The sequence below is a fragment of the Glandiceps talaboti genome, chromosome 8, assembly GCF_964340395.1.
Source record: "Glandiceps talaboti chromosome 8, keGlaTala1.1, whole genome shotgun sequence".
Classification (NCBI taxonomy): Eukaryota; Metazoa; Hemichordata; class Enteropneusta; family Spengelidae; genus Glandiceps; species Glandiceps talaboti.
In genome coordinates this window covers 24,321,119-24,344,145 of record NC_135556.1, presented here as the reverse complement: position 1 = coordinate 24,344,145, position 23,027 = coordinate 24,321,119, and the positions used below count along the sequence as shown (strand labels likewise).

General features: G+C 34.7%; 1 protein-coding gene across 1 annotated transcript; it reads right to left on the bottom strand.

Annotated features, from left to right (window-relative positions):
* Window positions 1-3,151: 3,151 nt before the first annotated feature.
* On the bottom strand, window positions 3,152-15,695 carry LOC144439404 (uncharacterized). Its single transcript, XM_078128690.1, has 11 exons — window positions 15,632-15,695; window positions 10,371-10,909; window positions 9,841-10,004; window positions 9,284-9,427; window positions 8,509-8,577; window positions 7,588-7,656; window positions 7,315-7,366; window positions 6,301-6,445; window positions 5,843-5,980; window positions 5,280-5,441; window positions 3,152-4,898 (listed from the first exon to the last, which is right to left on the bottom strand). The coding sequence occupies exons 1-11, from the start codon at window positions 15,693-15,695 to the stop codon at window positions 4,732-4,734; spliced, it is 1,713 nt and encodes a 570-aa protein (XP_077984816.1). The 3' UTR covers window positions 3,152-4,731.
* Window positions 15,696-23,027: the final 7,332 nt, after the last annotated feature.

Below are 23,027 nucleotides of genomic sequence, written 5' to 3'. Positions count from 1 at the left end.
ATGTTGGTTATAACACTTTCCCACACTGCTCAAAATACTTTACGATTATTACCCCTGGTATGTATCTATAGTGGCACAATTGATCTTTATTTCCTCACTTCACTGAGGAGCATACAATCCATGGTGACATCAGATTATGCCTCTTTAATGTGTATTCTTGTGTTGAAATCATCTAAATCTTCATTTGACAAATGTACAAAAATATGATTTTATAGGCCTAATGCAGTTGTAAACCCTCTTGACATGAAAACACAGGAATGGTATATTTTGAGAAACAGTGTGTGCCTCATGGGGAAAACTAAACAACAAACAATCACCCCCCCTAATTTCGGATATTATACGAAGTTATAATTGGTAAATAAGAATGCAAAATTCAGTTGAAAATATTCAAAAATGTAACGAAGGTATTACATGTTACAACAAATCACAATACTATAGCCAGCAACCACCAGCACTGGTAACTACATACAACCCAAGATTTTGACCACATCAGCCTTACATTTCCCTTTAGCTATATTTCTACAAATACACCAAGTATCATTTCAACCATAGCAAAATTTCTTGGTATTTAAGGCGAAAAGTGAGACAATATGTTCACCACACTAACTGCTCCTAATCCCGAGTAATGACAGCATCCCTGCATATACATGTGCAGTAACAACGGAAATAGAATGACAATGTGTTCCACTGTGAAACAAAAGATGCACGGCGAAGATCAGTTATCACACGTAAGTGATCATAGTATGCAACGGTTATTTGGAGCCAAATTTCATTCTCAATCATATCGGACCACTCTATCTGGTGCACTAATACACTTCTTGATTTGGGTTATAACTTATCCAGCAGAAACACACTATTTTTTTCATTTGGCCTTATTTATGTATTCAACATTAACTAGACTATGAAAATTATTGTAAACGCGTCAGATTCGAAAGATTTTGAGAGTATGAAGAAAGTGGATTTTCTGTTCATATTTTTATGATTATTTTATATATTTATCCAAAATCATCTAGAATCTACTCAAAAGTTCATGTTTCCTAATATAAATCTTCTAAAATATGATTTGCCTCAGCCACGTTTTATTACTGAAATCAAAAGAAAGTTGACGTTTTTCAACTATTACATAATAATCCGTTTTGAGACTGCAAACAGTTGCAATTTCACGTTTTTTTACCTTTGTGAAGAAATCGACTTTGGTGATGTATAGTGCCATCTACAGTTGACCTTATGTTTACTCTTGTCTTTCTTAGGCTGTCATAACGTTCACTTCTGAGCCAATAATGATATTATTATTAAATTATTATACATGTATGTATGTGCTCAAATAACACATATTCTCTATAATTTGACGATTTATGTATTTTATGTATTCAACATTAACCACAGACTATGAAAACTATTGTAAACACGTTTGGATTTGAAAGATATTTTGAAAGTATGAAATAAGTGGATTTTCCGTTCATATTTTTATGATTATTTTATATATATTTTTGCATGCCAAGTTTTGTTTAGAGCCAGAGGCTTAACAGAAAGTCAGTCAAGTTATCAGAAACAAACTATTTTATAATAGAGATGATGATGATGATGACGATGTATAGATAAGCAGCAGGTAAAGGCAGAGCAGTTCTGTGCATAAGTCAGCAGATATGGATGGAACAGTTGTTCTTTGCATAAACCAGAATATAAGGGCATAGCAGTTATTGTTTGCATGGTATTTTCTTGTGGAATGAAAGTCTCATCTGTATGATTTTGAAAGAATGCTTCTATCAAGATAAATTTATAGAAAAAGATAATTTATTCATGCTGTATATTAACAGTATAATAATAACATCACAGTATTTGCATACAATTTGTAAGGATATGAATCATTGATTTGAAAGAACCACTACATGCAGTTACAAAACTGTAAGGTAAATGTACAGTATGATTACACATCACACACAGTATAAATTACCAAGTACATTAACATTCCAGGAAAAAAATACATGTACATCAAAGTTTGCACATAGAAGTCTTCATATAAGATGTATATATATCCACAGATCATTTAGGAATGTCGTACTATGCAGTTACTTCGATGCATCTATGTTTAATTTCAGTTGATATATACACATACTATGAAACTGGAATTAAACATTAACTTGTATTTTCATTAAATTCACTTCTGACTTTACTCTTTTCCAATTATACAAAGACATCTTGACCTGTATAATAGTGTGTTTTGTGGAGAAATGTCATTTAAAAGACAATAAATGTTAACAAAAATCCAGGATACAGTCAGGTGAAAACTGTTCCCCCCCCAGCCCAGTACATACACAGACAGCCCTATGTGTGTATATAAATACACGGTGTTGTACAGAGTACACAACTTAGGATATATCACATGCTGTGTTATAATATGTCTGTGTGTGTCTATTTCAAATTTCAACCAGTCACTATCTAATTCACAAAGTTACAATACATGCTTATAAAAATACCAAAAATGTTTTCTCTCACCGTAACTATACATATAGTCAAGTTACTAATACAATTTACTTCACATACTGGAAATTTAGAATGCAAAAAATACATTACATTCCCTCAAATACATCATTACATACATGTTTTATATATGTTCATTTGCAGTTCTGGCTCCCTTATGTTGCTCAGATTTCCCCAAGCTGAGCCCTCTAACTCAATGATAAAATATTGGTGAGTGGCAAATACCAACTTGTCAGCTCTTTGGTGTACATTAGCACACTCCTACATATTTGATTTTTATGCGTACTCTTCATCACAAATATTGGTGAGTGGCAAATACCAACTTGTCAGCTCTTTGGTGTACATTAGCACACTCCTACATATTTGATTTTTATGCGTACTCTTCATCACAAATATTGGTGAGTGGCAAATACCAACTTGTCAGCTCTTTGGTGTACATTAGCACACTCCTACATATTTGATTTTTATGCGTACTCTTCATCACAAATATTGCACATAATAAGAAATATTCAAGTTTATAACAAAGCATCTGGCTATAAAATATTTTAAATATTTAAAACATTTAATGTACAATAATCATATCTTTTATTTACATTATAATTTCTTTAGCGATGCTAAACTGCCATATTGTAAGAGTCAGTTATTTATGATATATATTTACCAACTTCTGAAATGTCAAATGTAGTCTTTATAATCCTACAGTAATATGTTGTTGCATTGTACAGATTTGCTTTAACATCTTTCACATCTAATATATACCTTGGCAACTATTTTATACAAAACCACTAAAAAAACCTGTCGATGTTTAGGCTTGGAAGTAGTACAACACTATAAGGTGCCATCAATGTTCTTTGTTTGCTGTCCGTGTGCAGGTAGGTTTCTCAGTAGATTTAGAAAAGAGGAACACATTTCATTTTGCTCAGAATTTCCGTGCAAGGCTGTATTTCATACTATTGTAAATGGAAAGACCATTCAAATTTTTTCAGAATACCTACACATATATCTAAATAGGAGTTTAAGAAAATCAAACTTTGGGTTTTGACATTTATATTTCACCAGTATAGTAAATTTAGGTACACACAGAAAATGAATCACGAGAAAAGTTAATTTTACATGACGTACTAGCATTGTGTTTTTTCTGTGTTTGTTTTTTTGCCTGTCTGCCTGATGGATTTTGGGGAAATTTAAGGACGGCGAACAAAGGACTGAATTGATGGAGCCTAATATTGTATATTTAAATGAACTCTTAGGAAATACTCTCCTGGCTAGTTTTGTCTTTTTAAAAATGAGACGTTGTTATAAATATCAACATCTAAACCTTAGAGAGTGAAATTGACAATAAATAAAAAGACATTTTAATTCAATTTAAAATCTAAGTAAAATGTCAGTCATTCATGAGTAATTTCCCACATGTAACATCAACAGTAAAATTCTGGCAACATTTAATGTTTGGCATCAGTTGTAATATATTAAATCAGAGTTTTCTTCACTATAGTCTACTACATATCCCCTGTGGTGTGTGTGACAGTGAAGGCTACCTATCCTCTGTGGTGTCTAATGCTGTCTGCTACATATGCCCCTGTGATGTTGGACAATGTCTGCTACCTAGCACTCTGTGATGTTGGACAATGTCTGCTACCTAGCACTCTGTGATGTTGGACAATGTCTGCTACCTAGCACTCTGTGATGTTGGACAATGTCTGCTACCTAGCACTCTGTGATGTTGGACAATGTCTGCTACCTAGCACTCTGTGGTGTTGGACAATGTCTGCTACCTAGCACTCTGTGGTGTTGGACAATGTCTGCTACCTAGCACTCTGTGGTGTCCGCTGCATATCCCCCTGTGGTATCTAACATTGTCTACTACCTAGCACCCAGTGGTGCCTGTGGTGTGTCACAGTGTCTACTACATATCACTTGTTGTGGTGTCAAGCAGTGTCTACTACCTATCCCCCTGTGGTGTCTGACAGTGTCTACTACCTATCCCCCTGTGGTGTCTGACAGTGTCTACTACCTATCCCCCTGTGGTGTCTGACATTGTCTACTACCTATCTCCCTGTGGTGTTTGAAAGTGTCTGCTACCTATCCCCCTGTGGTGTGTGACAGTGTTTGCTACCTATCCCCCTGTGGTGTGTGACAATGTCTGCTACCTATCCCCCTGTGGTGTTTAATAGTTTCTGCTACCTGTCCCCCTGTGGTGTGTGTGAGAGTGTCTGCTACTTATTCCCCTGTGGTGTCTAATAGTTTCTGCTACCTGTCCCCATGTGGACCTGTCGCAGTCAAATTCTGTTCTTCCTTCAACCTTTTGGCTTCAGCCTCTGCCCTCTCAGCCTCTGCCCTCTCTTTTCTAAGCTTGATGGAGCTGCAAACAACTTCAGCTGCTTTGGCCAATGTGGCTTCCTGTACTTCATCACTCACTGTGAACAACAAAACCAAATAAAAATAAACATATTTTAAGACTAACATCAACACTAAACAATCAAGTTTGTTGTAAACAGAATCAGCAATGTTGATAATGTTTAGAGTCTGTACAAGATATGAAACAGTAAGTGGAAATATACTATACATGTTATTGAAAATATTCAGTGTAGTGTTAAAAAATGGAAAAACGTATGTGTATGTGTTTACTGGCTTCTGGAGCTCACACATGTTACACTGATAAGTTAATACCGGTAATAAAGTTGAAAACAAAAGAACTACAAATTCTGCCACTGAGGGTGCTACATAAATCATCCTGATGACTGAATGACGCTATGAGAACATTGTTTACTAAATGTCTCTCAGGTTGTTATACTTACACATATATTTCTTGGCTTCCATTCCATCCACTAATGGATTCATCCAGGTAGATTTCCGGAAGTCTTCCATCTTTATTTTGGTTGCCTTTGGTATATAGATTGTGAATGTTGCCTCTATCACATCATCTCTCTTGAACCGCATTCCAGGTTTATCTGGGTTTTCTAAAGAAAAACATTTAGAGATAAGACCACACATAATCTAAAAACAAATTTTTCCGTTCCTGTTGTTAAAGTAATCAAAAGGTCAGTGTTATTGGAAACATCCTGGTCTGTTTAGTCATATTTACACAAAACACTCACTCAATTGTGTTCACTTCAGAAATATATCATACCTGCAAATGAGTACAGCTTAATTTTCCTTTACCGAGAACTCTATTGAGAATTGCATCACTTGCCTTTTAATCTAGAGACGCTCTTCAAGTATGGATGAAATATATCAATCAAAGTATTGACTAATAATAAAGGAATTACTCCTTTCAAATCAAGCTGCATGTTTATACAAACTGAACTCATGGATAAAGTTCAATAACAGCAAACAATAAATAAAAATAACCCGCTCTTACTTTTGATGACCATTCTTAGGTAGTCCAGATATTCTCTCTCAGCTGGGAAAAGACCACATTCTCTGAAGTATGCTCCCAATTCATGTTTCTCCAGATCATCACCAGGGTAGGCAAGTTGGTCAAATTTACTCTCGTACACTGTGATGAAAGTATAAACACGAGACATGATACACAACAATGCATGTAGTATATACTCTACCAGGCAAACTTTTTTTGTGATCATAAATTTGCTCTGCTTTTTTAAATATAACCAGACTCAAAAAGTAACATCTCCACCAAGTTTACTGGTATTCATATGCCCTGTGTTTTTTATACTTCAATACATACACACAAATCAGAACATTCAATAAGATTGATGGTGATAATGATGATGTTGTTGAGTAAAAAATCAATACTTTTTTCTTGACAATGGAACAAAATTATTCACATTCATTTCTAAAGATTGCTTGATGACTTACTTCTTTTTCTATCCATAAATTCCGCCATTTCATATAAATCCAAAGTTATCGTAGGATTTCTCTTTTTATGTCGTACCATTATTCTTTTCAACATCCGATGGTATAAATCAATGAATTCTTTCAATGAGGGTGCATGCTGTAAAGCCTGTATCAACAGACATCAGGAATTAGTCTACAAATCTAAGTATAAGATATTTACAAAACCAACATCCCTTAATTTCCAGCAAACACATTAACTTCATTTTGGGCTTGCTAAGTCTCCCTTTCTCTTTTCATTTCTTCTTTTCACCCTAGCTGACATCTCCCCTCACCTCCACCCTAGCCGACACCTCCCCTCACCTCCACCCTAACTGACACCTCCCCTCACCTCCACCCTAGCTGACATCCCCACCTCCACCCTAGCTGACACCTCCCCTCACCTCCTCCCTAGCTGACACCTCCCCTCACCTCCACCCTAGCTGACACCTCCCCTCACCTCCACCCTAGCTGACACCTCCCCTCACCTCCACCCTAGCTGACACCTCCCCTCACCTCCACCCTAGCTGACACCTCCCCTCACCTCCACCCTAGCTGACACCTCCCCTCACCTCCACCCTAGCTGACACCTCCCCTCACCTCCACCCTAGCTGACACCACCCCTCACCTCCAACCTAGCTGACACCTCCCCTCACCTCCATCCTAGCTGACACCTCCCCTCACTTCCACCCTAGCTGACACCTCCCCTTGCATCTGCCCTAGCTGACACCTCCCCTCACCTCCACCCTAGCTGACACCTCCCCTCTGTGAATGAACATGGAATGAAATACGTAATCTGTTTCTGTTCAGAAATGTCCTATGTAGTAACTTTAAACCTAAATCCTAACTATTTCTGTATACCAACATGACTGGTCATTTCCAAGTGAAATCCAATTATGGCTTTGTTAAGATGACAAGTTACAATTTGTATTTCATTAAGTATTACATTCATCTCGATAATTTTTTATCAAATGACAAACACTTTCAAAACTTTCTTACCTTTTCTTTGACTTGACGGAACATTCTCCTAAATATCCATCCTCTGCAGAATCTAACAATAAAGATATCATGTTATTTGTCTGTGATATGTCATTTCTATTTTTGTTACTATGGTAACTCTTCAGCGAGTCAGTTATTGTTATGGAAACAATCCAGAATTTGGTTGTTACTATAGTAGTTATTCAAAGACATGGATGTTACCATGGTGATTATTCACAACAGCTGGTTGTTATGGTAACTATTGCAAAACAAAACAAAACAAAAGCAACTTACTTTTGGATGGTAAGTGTGGCTCTCTTCATCATGGCTTTAGTAATTTTTCTTTCTTCACAATGAAATAATCTAAAACCAACCAGATAGTATCTTTCATGATAACTTTACTGTGTAGTCAATCATATATTTCTATAGTAGTTTCTCAACATATCTGACTGTTTGGAGATGTAACTCAAATGTGGGTATTGGTCACTTTTCTAACAAGTACCCAAAACAATGTATTTTATGCAATAGACTTATCATATATAGTAAAATCATAATAAGTAAATTTTTCCAGTACTCCCATAGGGAAGTAAACAGGGATCATGAGATGTGATGCCCAAATGGGTAACTTTTCCCTAAAAATATCCGTAAACATAGGTCCAAATTTCCATCATAAAATTCCCTAGGTATGGTAAGTGTTTAGTCTTGGGTCATGACCTTGAGATATCACTGTATAGCGCCCTCAAGGACCAACAAATCCTAGTCATGGATGTTAATTTGGGGTGCCTGTTTAGGCAAGAAACAGCCTTTGAATATTTTGTCTGAGTACACTAAATGATAGACTGGCACAGTCCCTTGGGAGATTTTTTTATTAGTTTCATAATCTTTAAATATTTGAGTTTGTTAGTCACTTTTAGTTTTGTAAAGAAAAATGTCCTCAACTTTTAAAAAATAATTTCCAGTTACTACTACTTTCTCACTGCACTGTTTCACAATCACTCAGCCTGGTTATCATTAAACACAAAATAACACAAACTGAAAAAATCCCAAAGTTTTGAGCAAATCTACCTAAATGAGAATTGCAGGAATATTTGATTAGGAGTTGTTGGCATTGTACCCATGATGCAATGTGGTAATCTACAATTTAACTACCCGACTAAACTCTGAGCAAATTACTTGTTAAGGTACCAGTAATACAAATGCAAGGTTCATACTTACTCCCAAATATCAACATGTGGACCAATTCTATTTAACCTCATCACAGCTTTCTTGTTCAGCAATGCTTGTCTGAAAAAGTAACCAATGAATAAATATGACATTATCACAGGAAATATGACATCCCCTTATGTACATGGAATACTGCAAACATAGATATTTTCACTAATGGAAAATTTTGCAATTTTTCAGTCTTCAGCTAGTCCTCAAAGACTAATTTTTACTAATTACCAGACTGGTACATTGTGTTCATGTATAAAGAAGGCATTTTAGTCACTACTAATTTGTTACTAATTACCAGACTGGTACATTGTGTTCATGTACAAGAAGGCATTTTAGTCACTACTTATTTTTACTAATTACCAGACTGGTACATTGTGTTCATGTACAAGAAGGCATTTTAGTCACTACTTATTTTTACTAATTACCAGACTGGTACATTGTGTTCATGTACAAGAAGGCATTTTAGTCACTACTCATTTTTACTAATTACCAGACTGGTACATTGTGTTCATGTACAAGAATGCATTTTATATATCATGTGTTTGCTTTTCAGCAAAATAAGTGAAAATTAGTCTTTGGCAAAAGTTTCCAGGTTTACAGCATTTCCAAATCAAAAATTACACGCAAGCTTATACCAAAGTCTTTGCCAACTTAGCACTAGTGATGTTGTAATGTTACTGGTAATCTCTCAGGTCAAAACTTGTCAAGTGACAGGTATCCCCCCCCCCCCCCCCCCCCGGTAATTTCTTTCGAATGCAAGCACACACACACTTACTGTTTTAAAGCTTCTTCCATCTTTTCTTGTCTTTCTCTTTCTTTCTGTGCTTTCACTGATATATAATCTCTCTGCCATATCTTAGTACTGAAATCCTGTCTGTGTTTGATGGCACGTCTTCTCGCAAGGTGTCTTCTATATGACCTGTATAGATACACATCAATCAATCATATCAAAGTTGTCATTTCTTGGAGACAAAGTAACATCACAATTTATTTAAGGACTTTAAGCAAAGACAATACATTCTAATAAAAAAGATACCACATGGTTGTACATAGATGCTGGTGTCAATTAATCTAAGGTGACTCTGGAATGGACCAAAGGTGACCTTGGAATGAATCAAATACAAGGTGTGACCCTGGTGCATGGTGTGAACCCAAGTTGACCCTGGTGTGAACCTAAGTTGACTCTGATGTGAACCCAAGTTGATCCTGGAGTAAACCCAAGTTGACCCTGGAGTAAACCCAAGGTGACCGTGGAGTGAACCCACTTTGACCCTGATGTGATTCATTTATGGTCATATCCAACAAAACACACCCGTCAGTGACTGTATTTACCTTTGCATGATAATGGCAGCTTGTTTCATTTCCTCTTTCTTTTCCCTTTCCGTTCTTTCTAGCTCATCAAGACATTGCCCGGAAACTTCATGCCGGAATATCTTCTGAATGTTTACTCTGGCTTTGGCTTCTTTCTGACGTTGGCATAGTTCTGTTTCTTTATCCTGAATCAAAATAAAATCAAAATAAACAAAAACAAATTATTGTCTGGTTTATACAGACAACACATTATCGCTATCTGTACAATACTGTTTTAACAACCAAAGACGGAATCTCACAAACACTAAACAATATAAAGTATGAAAAGTATTACATATATAATAAAGTTTGTAGCCAACTTTTAGATTTTCAATTAATCCTATTTCTTTTTCTGTATCGTATTTCTCTTTTGATCCTTTTCTCCACTTCTATATCTAGAGATTTGCTTTTACATAGATTGATGCATTATACAATTTCTTTATTACCATCACTTATTTTGTGTTTTTGGTTATTTTGGTAGTTTTGAATCACCTTTAAATCAGAATACGTACCTTATCCCTTGGTGCACCATACATTGGTAGTGGTCTACCCTTCCATTGTGGTGTCCTCTGTGATGAAGCAGACGAAGCCCTGCTACTTGATGGTGAAGCGTTAGCCAAACTTTGATTCTTGCTGATAGCAGATCGCCTTCCTATAGATGCACTAGCTGACACTGGACGGAGTGATTTGTGGTCTGAATTGGGACCAGCTGACACTGGACGGAGTGATTTGTGGCCTGATTGGGGACTGGCTGACACCGGACGGAGAGGCTTGTGAGCTGAGCTTGGACGGACTACTTTCTGGTCACTTGGATTAGGATGGATGGTTGGATGGGCTGTAGCTGGACGGATAGGTTTGATGGCCGCACTGGTGGGTTGTGAATTTGGTGTGGAACGTAGTGCTGGTTTGATAGGTACATGTATTGGGGAATATTGTAAATAAAGTCTGGATGCTGGTGGAGTGTTACGTTGTGTGTTGGCAGTTGTTGATGTAGTAAAGCGTTCACTAAGTGTACTTCGTGGAGATGAACAACGACTGGAATTTGTAGAACCTGTAAAACACCACGACAATTATAAATTTGCAAGAAATAACAAGAAAATTGATCAATATATAAAAGTATATTAAGTAGAATTGAATCAAACTTGTGTTTATTAACATGAATGAAAGTGTGATATTTGCCCTAGTCTGATATCATCACACACTTGTAATTCCAATCGTAACCACACAATTTTTTTTTACGCCTTAGAATCATAACAATTAAAGGGAAACATCACAAGGAATTTTCATAAACTTTGGGTTATGGACAGTCATTTCATGATTTGGATTCCAAAAAACATCAAACTTAAAATTGTGTTTCACCTCCGCTGTGTTTATAGCGATCCACTGTTGCATCATGGGACTTACATATGTATTAGATGAACAGTGAATATTCATGAAACGTTACCTGATGATAATCAATTAAAAGTCATTAATATTCATTGTTCATCCAATACATATGTAAGTCCCATGATGCAACAGTGGATCGCTATAAGTACAATGAAGATGAGGTTAAATTTAGCATTTTTTAGCAATTGTGCACAGTCTATGTGATGTAAAATCTCATGACTCTCCAAGAACCCAGTGTATGAAAATACCTTTATTTCCCCAAGTGGCATTCCGTTTTAATGCTATGTACGTAGTTGTATATTTGTGTGTATATTAAATGTAAAAGAAAAGAAACAGATCGGGATAATAACAGATCAAATGAAATTATACGTATCTATGTATTGCTTTGCATAACATATATAAATTGACCTATTTACAGTATTCAAAGTTAATCACTAAGTGGAAGTGTAGGTTTGACAGTTACTTTATTTTCAATTCAGACAAACTTATATTGTACTCAGTGTGAGATTAATATTAAAGTGTGTGGACACATTAAACACAGCTGCCTGTTATAAATGAATTTCTACTAAACACTTGCTGACATTCAAGATAAAATCTGATTAACTGTAACCATGACAACATACTAACACTGGTTACCTAGCAACAAAAAGCCTGTCATCAGCCATGTTAATTTCATTTAAACTATAATATTGACATAAGATCCTTTGCTGTGAGTCAATTGCTATAAATGTTCACTATTTCTCCTTTGGATAGGAAAAGATAAAAACTGGACAAAATGAAAATAATATGCCGTGGTTTATCAAAGAATTATATGAAAAATTGATTGCAATTGAAACTCAAGTGTACAGTTTAAGCTAATCAATATAGTTTTTGTAAAAATATATGAAAAATAATGATTTTTTGCAGCTTGTAAATGTCTGTATGACATATTTAATTACTTGAAATGGGTGAAATGAATACTATAAATAGGTTTGACCTCAATTGACCTTACGCCCCAAACCATCCACTTTTAAAAAGACTTATCAGGGCTTAGAAATAGCATCTTGTTGAATATAACTGAACACAGAAATGCCATGATGGCTACTTTATCTCAGGATTGTTTGCATATAATGATTTCCTGTGTTATCCTATTTCAAACATTCCTGTTTGCAAATTAGCCAAAATTACACTAATTATTACATGGCCATCTTCTTAATGTTTACAACCAAAAAAACTTTGCAAAGTTAAATAAAATATAAAGTTATTGAATAAAGTGTAAAAATATATAGTTGACATTTAGCTATATGATGTCATACACTGGTTGCCTAGCAACTAATTAAAAAAAAATCTATTCACTTTACAATGTTAACAAGTAAAGGATGGTTAATCCCAGATCTGGTTGTCATAGTAACTACAATCAGCGTTATTAGACCAATAAATCTGAGGGTTATTAAAATCCTGAAATGTTATGTTTCTGAAATGAACATCCTTTCAAAGGAATAAATCTCTGATATGTTTCTGTATGTGGTTATGGCAATGGACAGTATTAATGCTTACTTCCTACCCAGTTATTTTATCAATGTTCTCATCTGTAACTGAACTCACAACATTTCTTGCATGTAATACCAATACAATATCAAGTTATGGTTATAAGCATGCTTCAGTCTGAAGAATATTACAGTTACAAGTTCTGTAAAGTTACCTCCCAAAGACATATACATTTTAGTTCTACATGATTTATATCTATGAATATGTTGTTTCCCCTTCATGTCGTTAGCCAATATACACAACACTATAACTTTGACCAAAATTCTCCTCTAGTGTACTAAATTTCTGTAGAAGAAAAAAACATTGGCTACAGTGATAGTCTCTCGTGTAAATTGTCTAGAAGTGATTGGCATACAAAGTATTTTTAGCTGAGATTTAGAAGTGCCAAGATCTGGTATTTTCTCAGAAAATGCACAACCATGCATTAACAGTGCAGTGGAGAGAAAACTCCACTGTCTATGGTATACAGTACAACCTTGTTTTGATAAAACCACTATGGTATACTGTAAATGCTACATGTCACATTATTGGTACTGCTATTGTCTGACTAACAATAGGAAGCTACAGTCATGGTTGGTATCACATATTGTTATCTGTATAACTTGAAAACATTGTGACCTCAGAAAATATCTTAATCATTCTCAGCATAGAACTATGTGAACAACCAGATATACATATTTTCATTTCATTTCTCTACTTTGTAACGTTACTTACCAGCCTATGTTATGGTGTCAATAACAACAAGGTTCTTTGTTATTCCGTAGTCTATGTTAATGTGTCAATAACAACAAGGTTCTTTGTTATTCCGTAGTCTATGGTAATATGTCAATAACAACAAGGTTCTTTGTTATTCCGTAGTCTATGTTAATGTGTCAATAACAACAAGGTTCTTTGTTATTCCGTAGTCTATGTTAATGTGTCAATAACAACAAGGTTCTTTGTTATTCCGTAGTCTATGTTAATGTGTCAATAACAACAAGGTTCTTTGTTATTCCGTAGTCTATGTTAATGTGTCAATAACAACAAGGTTCTTTGTTATTCCGTAGTCTATGTTAATGTGTCAATAACAACAAGGTTCTTTGTTATTCCGTAGTCTATGTTAATGTGTCAATAACAACAAGGTTCTTTGTTATTCTCTAGTCTATGTTAATGTGTCAATAACAACAAGGTTCTTTGTTATTCCGTAGTCTATGTTAATGTGTCAATAACAACAAGGTTCTTTGTTATTCTCTAGTCTATGTTAATGTGTCAATAACAACAAGGTTCTTTGTTATTCTCTAGTCTATGTTAATGTGTCAATAACAACAAGTAGGAATAATCGATTTCTTTGTTGTTTAAATAGATGATAAATTTTGATTTCACACTAAAACACACCAAGGTTATGTATGGAACCCTAGTCTAGTTCCTATACAGTATCGTTACGACTTCACTCACAGTCTGTGATTAGAAACCACAGTTGGCATCCAGACTAATGGAACCCATGCTGTATAATATTGTTACCCCTCAAGTTTCAGGACCAATTGTGACAGTAGACATTTCAGTTGTACATATTTTTCTAGGATCAAGCATAGACCTCACCCCAGGGTATTTATATCAACAAAACTGGCAGTTACTTCTGGTGAAAATAGCTGGGGAGCTAAGATAGATTTCAACTACTAGTATGTTTTCAACAATAACACTGGTCAGTAGACACCTCAGTAGTTTATTGTAAAAACAACTGGTACAAATATTATAGTACATGTGTGGGATTACTGTTCTATTCAACACTAATCTTGTGAAATTTGAATTCCTAAATTTACAACGGTTCCTATGCTAAGATAGAATGTACTTAATTCTTCATTCAACTGTTAAGTACCCTAATGTCTGTCGTTATGTGTCGACTGTTTAAACAAATAATGAAAACAACAATTCTCGTTGAGTAAACAAACAACGAAATCAACTACTATCCATTAGTAAACAAACACAAAAGACAAACATTCTCTCTGAGTAAACAAATAATAAAAGCGACAACTATCTCTTTTTTTCAAGTGTTTACCACAGTAGTTTATCAATTGACAGTAAATGGCTTTGTCTCACATTTTGTTGTATTGTTCATCGATATTTGGCTGTGATCTATGTGACAATATTTCAGTTGAAATTTGTTTACACATAGGTACATGGCCATGATAAATCCTAGTGGTTTCTATCACCTGATAAAAACATGACAAAAAGTCACAATGCAGACATTTAATGTGCACTGTTCTGTGAAACTCTTTTTGCACGATACAAACAGGTATTGTTGTTGTTTTATAGCTTGTAAACACAACAATCTACCAGAAGCAAGTCTTTCTACAGTCTGTAAAGATATGACATTCATACCATGCTATCAGCCAGCACTCAGAAGAAGCCTGATATGGCTGAACAACATGACATATCTTACAGTGGTTTAGAAGTCTGATAGGGCTGAACAACACAACGTATCTTACAGTGGTTTAGAAGCCTGATAGGGCACCTTGCTACAAGTAATACTCCAAACAATACCACACTTACAGAGTACATTTTAACTGAGAATAGCATACATTTATCAAATCCATAAACTGTAATTATTACAATCATTATTATCTACTTTCACTACATCGTTATTAATTTATGACCTTTTTCTCCTTGGATGATGAAGTTTGGATTTATACATAAAAAAACATTGTGTTTACTGAAAAATTTCACTTTCTTGATGAATTAGAAAGCACTGTCGTGTATCTACAGGGATTCACTTGAAAACAAGAAATCATGATTTAGATCTCTTGTACAGGTTTATGCTGATAACCATGTAACACCGATGATAAGACAACTACTTGAAAATACTAAGTATGATACAACTTACATGGACTGTTTTGACCTCTGATAGTCCACCGATATCCATTCGGTCGTTGCAAGTTCACCGGCATTGTGATTTGTCAAAAGATAAATTATGGAGTATTTAGTACCGACATACTGTTATTTGTAGACAAGTAGTTACTGCAACATACTTTGAATGAAAAGAGATATCACTAGGCATCAGATCCTAATATCTAGGACTGTACCATTATGATTGGGGTGAAGGTTACATCAACAGGAGGGACAATAACTTGTGGCCCTTTCTTTGAGTTCTTTCTTTCTACTAGTATATGCGTCAAACAATTCATTCTGCAGACAATAATTGTGTTACTTTCATTCTTGTCACACTACAATGTCCTAATTCTACCTTTAACAATTTATTTGAACAGTAAGTGACGTCGTAGTACCTCTTGAGCAGCAAGTGATGTCACCCCTCTTGTATAGTGATAGGGTTTCAAATACAACATCTTTGACCAAATATTTGCATACTCAGCTTCTGTTCTGTTCTGTTCACTCTACAAACATGCATCTAATATAGACTAAAAAGCTTATTATGAAGTGGATTTTTTAGTTTTAATATTGACAACAGGTGAACTATTAAACTGAATCTAGTTCTGACGTGCCAAAAAATAAAAATTTAATCTGTACTTAGAATGGTATCAGTTGTGATCAAATGTTATGTTTTATTGTGGAGAGAGAATTATACATCATGTACACGCACATTTTTCTAAGATGACCAAATATTATTCTCTCATGACTTTATTATGGTTGGTTTTATATTTGTCAAGTAAAATGTATTGCTGGCAAAGCTGGGGATGCAACTACCACTTTTTTGCACCAACTTTACCACAAAACAGTTGGGAAGAATCTGAGCTTAGGATTTTAACTCTGAAAACTAATAAAACAGGTTTTCAATGATGTCAAAGTTGTTATTTTCAGCCATAAAGGAGTACAAAACCACAACTTCAATCTTCAACTAGTTTCACATCTAATCTCTTATGCCTACAGGTGTGCATATTGGATATTGTCAAACTGAAAACAGATTTCACAGAGTACAATCACTACATGGAAATATCAATTTGCTGTCTTTCATCTCTCAATGTTATGAACCTCACCAGGACACAATATGAGTAGAGCATATTAATTCTCAACTAGGATCCCATACAGACTGTGTAACTCTAACCCACAAATGGTAATGAATACCACTTATATGCTCTGTCTGTGGGGCAATTACTGTTAGTCGGTAGAATCACAATTTTAACGATATTTAAAGGCATGGACATACAATCAATTATTGAAGTCAGTGAACTGACCAATGTCACAATGGCAGACTGGTTGTTATGGCAACAAGATAACATGCTAGGAATAAATGTAATATGGTAATTTTCATAAGCTACAACAAACACAGTTTGACACAAATTATCATCTAAGATATAAATCATATAAAGATATGGCCTTTGATATTTCTACTGTTTCTGGCAAAAATTTACAACAATAAATTTTCCTCCTGTAATACAGCAGATAAAAATTATTACTTTAATTGTATTTTCCCTAATTTCTCAATCAGAGTGTATTGATGTATGACTGTATGATAATGCTACCTGTAAACAACCACCTGTATGCTATGAAACAAAGATGCTGATTGGATGTCATCAGTGTAAGAGTGGGAAACAAAGATGCTGATTGGATGTCATCAGTGAAAGAGTGGGAAACAAAGATGCTGATTGGTGGATGTCATTTAAAAGCCAGATTTTCAATCCTAGGTTCTCACATTAGCATTATCGTTGTTACCATTATAACAAAGAGTATGAAACAAAAATGGTGAAATGATGGACGTATAATCCTATAAATGAAGAGTTAGTAAGGATGCAACCTTAGGGTTATGAAACCATGTGCAGTAAGGACTTAATTTGTAGGTCTTCAGCACATATTGATACTGTTAACTACACTACTAACATAAATCAGTCTATAATGTTGCTAGTTACAAAAGAAACGTTTTACTGTCACAATTTTATGTCAAACTTTACATTTAGTTTTAGCATCATTGATTGTAAATGAATAGACTACCTGTAAGGTTCTCATCAACAATAAACAGTTATAAAGTGATAAATGATTCTACTTCACTGTAAACAACATACCAACCATGCATATATAATGTCTTAATGTACTAGTACAGTAGCACTTACAGGCCATATTTTCAGAGTTAGCTGTAATTTGCAAATATCATAATTTTTCTTATATTGTGAATTCAGAAAATAGCATTGATCAACTCAGTCACTACTGACATTACTGTCACCATGTGTGTCACACACATATTTTCATCTTTGCTACTACAGCTAGATAAGGCCAGCTGTGCTTCAATCACGCCAAATGACATACCACAGTTACTGCATGTTAATTTCCACATAAGTGTTTGGTGTCTGATATAAATACATATATTAAGTTTTCATTCACAGATATAGCCCACAAATTATCAATATTTCATATCAATGAAAACATTTTCTGCTTTGGTTTAATAACTCAATCTTCTCCATCGTTCCATACTACACATAGTATACCAGTTTTCATACATTGATATATATTTCGTTGCAATATTACCAGTCTGTATATTTAAAAAATTTGACTTCCAGGTACAGACTTGATGGTCTTTTCCCTATCAGAATAATATAACCCCTGTCAGTGATGTACTTCATTGGCTGAATACAGAGGTTAGGGTCTATGGCTGAATAGAGGTTTACACCATTGAACTGTTTACACAAGATATTACAGCACGAACCACAACAATAGAAAGTCAACTTTCAGAATAGAAATACTAAAAATCTGAACACGTATTTTATCACAGTGACTTTAATATGCCTTATTTTTACGACTTAGTTCTAAAATGAATAAGAGATGTGTAAAAATTTTGTGAAAATCAATGATTTTGTTTGGAGAATTTTAAGGTAGGAAAGCTGCTGCCTTGGATATATATATAATTTAAAGAAAGGTTCCTTTGATCTCAGGTCAAGCATAGACCCTTCACTGTCTATGAGTCAAGGCATGATTGTACACAGTATAGTGTCACTTACTCAATGGTTCACCCCAATAGTGGAAAATGTCAAGACATAAAGAAACCAGCCAGTCATTTCAACAAAGCTTTTAATACTACAGATGAATAGTGCTACTGGTTATCATCAACTCATATTCAAACTCACATTCAGTTTATTAGACAGACTGCATACAACAAATGTAAACAGTTCACATATTTCAATATCCTAATGTTGACAAAATTCAAACAGTTTAATGTATTGTGCTGTAAAAACAAAACAGTCCATTCTTAGTACATGCAGCTACTACATCATTGTGTACATATACCTACTTTCAGGTTTAGATCATTATTATCCAAATATTGAATTGAAATGTTGAGTAAATTTCTTTTCATTAGAAACATGACCTCCTGGTCTCCTGGTTTGGGATAACTACATTAATTGGAGCCATACTGACCATCTTTTTGTTTGGTAACTTTTTGTACAGCTCTGCTAGACAACTGTTTTTTTACAACAAAAGTTTTAATCCTAATTTGACATTGGCCTCTATTAAACTGCAAATATTGCTGTTATCTCTTTATGTATGAATAGACAGAGAGAATGGTTTGTCGAATACTTCAGGTCTGAACATGAAGTCTTAATCGTTGCTCTGCATAGACACCATTAGTCCATTGTTGGTGTAAGGTTTACTGCTCTAGGCAGACATCTAGCTGGTGACAGCAATTGAATGAAATATGGTCTTTTCACACTCATGTATCACTACCTCGATGTCTGCCGACAGCAATTCATTTGAATGTGGTCATTTCACACTTGTGTATCACTACGGTCTGCCAACAGCAACTGAATTAAATATGGCCATTTCACATTCCCTCATAGTTTAAAACTAGCCTTTTGAGACCATTCAATGAGCCATTACAGATACATGTATATAAATGTGTTGTTATTCAGACTGAGTAAGTCTATTGTGTGATGACAATAGGTGAATTTACAGTATTGAAATGGTGTGAACACAAATCAACAACTTGAACACACCTGTCCTAAGTCTGCTCAATGAGTCCTAAAATCTTCAAGTAGTTAATATACAAAACACTTGTACACTAAGACATGGAGTAACCTATGCGTAGACATGGCGTAACCTAAGTTTAGACATGATTATAGACTCCAGTGTCTATGACTCAGCCAACATCTGTAAACGTCCTTGTGTGAATCTGTGAAGAATTCTGCATGTCATATTAAACTTTATCACACCTTTCTGACACTACACTGTATTTTCATGCCTTTGGATTGATTTGAAAAAAATCACCACAAAAATAACACCATCTTCTTTTTCACTTGAATACAACATTTTCAATTCTTGACTACAAATAATTCTACAAAATACAATATTCCAGCCTACACTGACATTTTTTTTATGTAAAGTTGAATCATAAATTCCGTTCACCAACTATTAATTCCCATTTATTACACCAATGCTAACATACAAAGTTCATTATTATCCTGACTACTATAATGTCACACTGTCAAAAATCTAAATATTTGAATAATGCTAAGTGAGTCAATTTCAAAACTAAATACCAGACAAAACTGTTTACATGTTGTTTTTTGCATCTGTCAATTGCCAAGCCTGTCACATAGATCAGTAATCTGACAAGGTTCATGTACAGTGCGCAGCACTTTGGTCTGAACTAACCTCCACGGTTATGACATAAATCCAGCTTGCAGCAACCCCCAAAGTCAAATACACAATCAATAAATACCGTAAACACACACTAACCTGAAGGTCCATCTCTAATCATTGGTAACGATAGCATGTTGTCAATTATACTGCAAACACAATATACATTGTACGCTAAATTCTCATGTTGGTGTTCATAATATTTTTACACTGGACCATGTCACAACCCCTGCTATCTGAGTTTCCCTAACAACATACACACATTGCTACGGCACAATAGAATTTAAGGGCTGTAGGATAGATTTACTGTCAACAATTGATTTGGACGATGGATTTAACTCAAGTATTGTTTCTAATGTTTTATCACTTGACCCTGTCATAAATCACCTGGTTTACACCTACCCAGATTTGTAACGGTCCAACAGACAATATTTTTCACATTCCAGTATCTTTGACCTCTTTCCCCAAATTTATAAGGAAACATAAACTAATCCAATTGTTAGGGACAATCATAACCTTTTTCATCAAAAATAATTTCAGTTGCTAAGCAAGAAAGTGTATTGTTGTTGGTATGCTACTGCATGATTCAAGAGTTGAATCAGAGCCAAATGAATAAAAACAAAAGAAACACGGTCTATCGTCACTGAGGGCGTCCTTGACACAAAAAAGGCTCTCATAATTGTGATTTGTGTCTAGAATAATAGTTGTCCCTAGCACTGTATTTATTCAAATTTGGTGTATTTAAACTAAAGGATTAATTTAAGACTAATTCCCTCAGTTTAAACATAATCAAACGATTAACTTTAAAGTCACAAACTGTAATGACCCCAAAGTAGAACAGTCAGGCAGACACTGGTACAGAGTACTTGACATTTGACCTAGGTTGGCGCCACATACTCTGCATAAAGTACAGACTAGTTGACATTTATAAACCAGTGTGTGTCTAAGTAATCCCTGTGTACTCAATAAATATTTTATTTTAACTGATTATCACAAATTAGATTGATATGTTACTAACATGTACATTGGTATACTGCAAGGACATATATTAAACTTTATCACAGAATCTTATCAAGTTGATTAATGGAAATTTTGAATGTTCATCCATGCATACAATAGTGTGACAATTAATATTCATGGTTCAATTGAAAACTTAAACTCACATTAAAAAAAAAATTAATTTCCAAAAAACTTTCTTTGACTCTTGAGGAGAAATTTTCATTTGGAAATACAGCATTGTCATTACAGCCATGTTGTCATTCATTCATTCACCACAACTATCCTATATTAAACCACATGTATGATTCTTACATTAGTACATGACAGTTATTAAAGCATCTATCCATTTTTGTTCTATGTGTTTGAAAGTGTTTTGTTAGGTATAATGACTTATCATCACACCATACACCCTGAACAGTACTGAACCACCTGTAGGGTAAACATACTTGTGTATATAAACTCAGCTTGGGTCCCTTTACCATGTGCAATGTTTAATTATTGGCATTTTAAGAATTTCAGTAAATGCATTCTTGGTACCAGTTGACTGATTGAAATAACAACACTCCAGTTACAGCTAGTGCACAACCATACATTTAATTATGAGGCCATCATAGCCAAGTGAGTGTGTGTGTCTGCCAAAATATCTCTGTATAAGTTCAAGTGTAGGTAATATACAGTACAGTTGTATAATAATGTATTGAGATTAAAATTGGGGTACTGAAGACAATTTTCAAGTACTCTATGGCTTTCAATAATGTGTATGGTTTGAAATGTCATGCCGATATTGCTATACTTTCATCTCCAACTTTTAAGTGTGTGAAACCTACATGATGTTGGAATCTGTGTATCAGTTCAGCAACTTTAAAGATTTATCATCTTTAGTTGAAATGTGAGAATATAGAATTATATTTTCTTATCAGTACAGATATTTATTTGTATAAATCAAAAGTTATGCTGGTAGTGCCATTCTGACAAATCAGAGAGTAGACATATTTTAGCCAAAGCCTCTGCATGAAGGCATCTGTTAAATGCTGTTGTCAGAATTTAGCATGATTTTAAAACAATGGATAGTGCATATGAAGTGTTTCAACAAATAAAAATAACATATTTCTCACCTGTGTCATCTTGTATTGGTCTTGATCCATCACTCAGATATAACATTTCTTCCATCTCATCATCATCATCATCATCATCATCATCATCATCATCATCATCGTCAAAGATACCAAGGTCATTTTTATCATCACTGACAGTTTCCATGACAACATGACTGACATGTGGATCTTGATTATCATTATCATCTGTTGTTATAGCAACCATTTTATTCAAATCAAGCTGTTCTGTTTTACATTCAGGTAGATTATAACCTGTCTGTACTACATCAGCAGTTGCTATGGAAACCATATCTGCATCATCTTCATCTTGATTTACAAAGTTTGTAGTTGGTGTGGTAGCATTGCCTGTGGGTATGTGTTATCCCCTATTAGATACTATATGTTGCACACACAGTGCATATTAACCAGGGGTCATAAAGTTGGAAGGGAATAAGAGGGGAGTGGGGGAGGGGAGGGAGGGGTAATAAACTAGCTCACAAATTCATGCTGTCAGTCAATGCAGAACAAAGCACACAAAACGTGAATAACACATGCACATTCAAAAAAAAATAGACAGAAACGCAATTCACTTTCAAATCATATAATTCA

What these genes read in the sequence shown, in the direction of transcription:
- LOC144439404 (XM_078128690.1), bottom strand. Translation starts at nt 15,695, where the DNA reads ATGCCGGTGAACTTGCAACGACCGAATGGATATCGGTGGACTATCAGA. An exon ending in ATGGAAGAAGCTTTAAAACA is followed by an intron (nt 8,578 to 9,283) that starts GTAAGTGTGTGT and finishes TTACTTTTTCAG; the next exon opens with ACAAGCATTGCTGAACAAGA. An exon ending in ATTTATGGATAGAAAAAGAA is followed by an intron (nt 5,981 to 6,300) that starts GTAAGTCATCAA and finishes CTTTCATCACAG; the next exon opens with TGTACGAGAGTAAATTTGAC.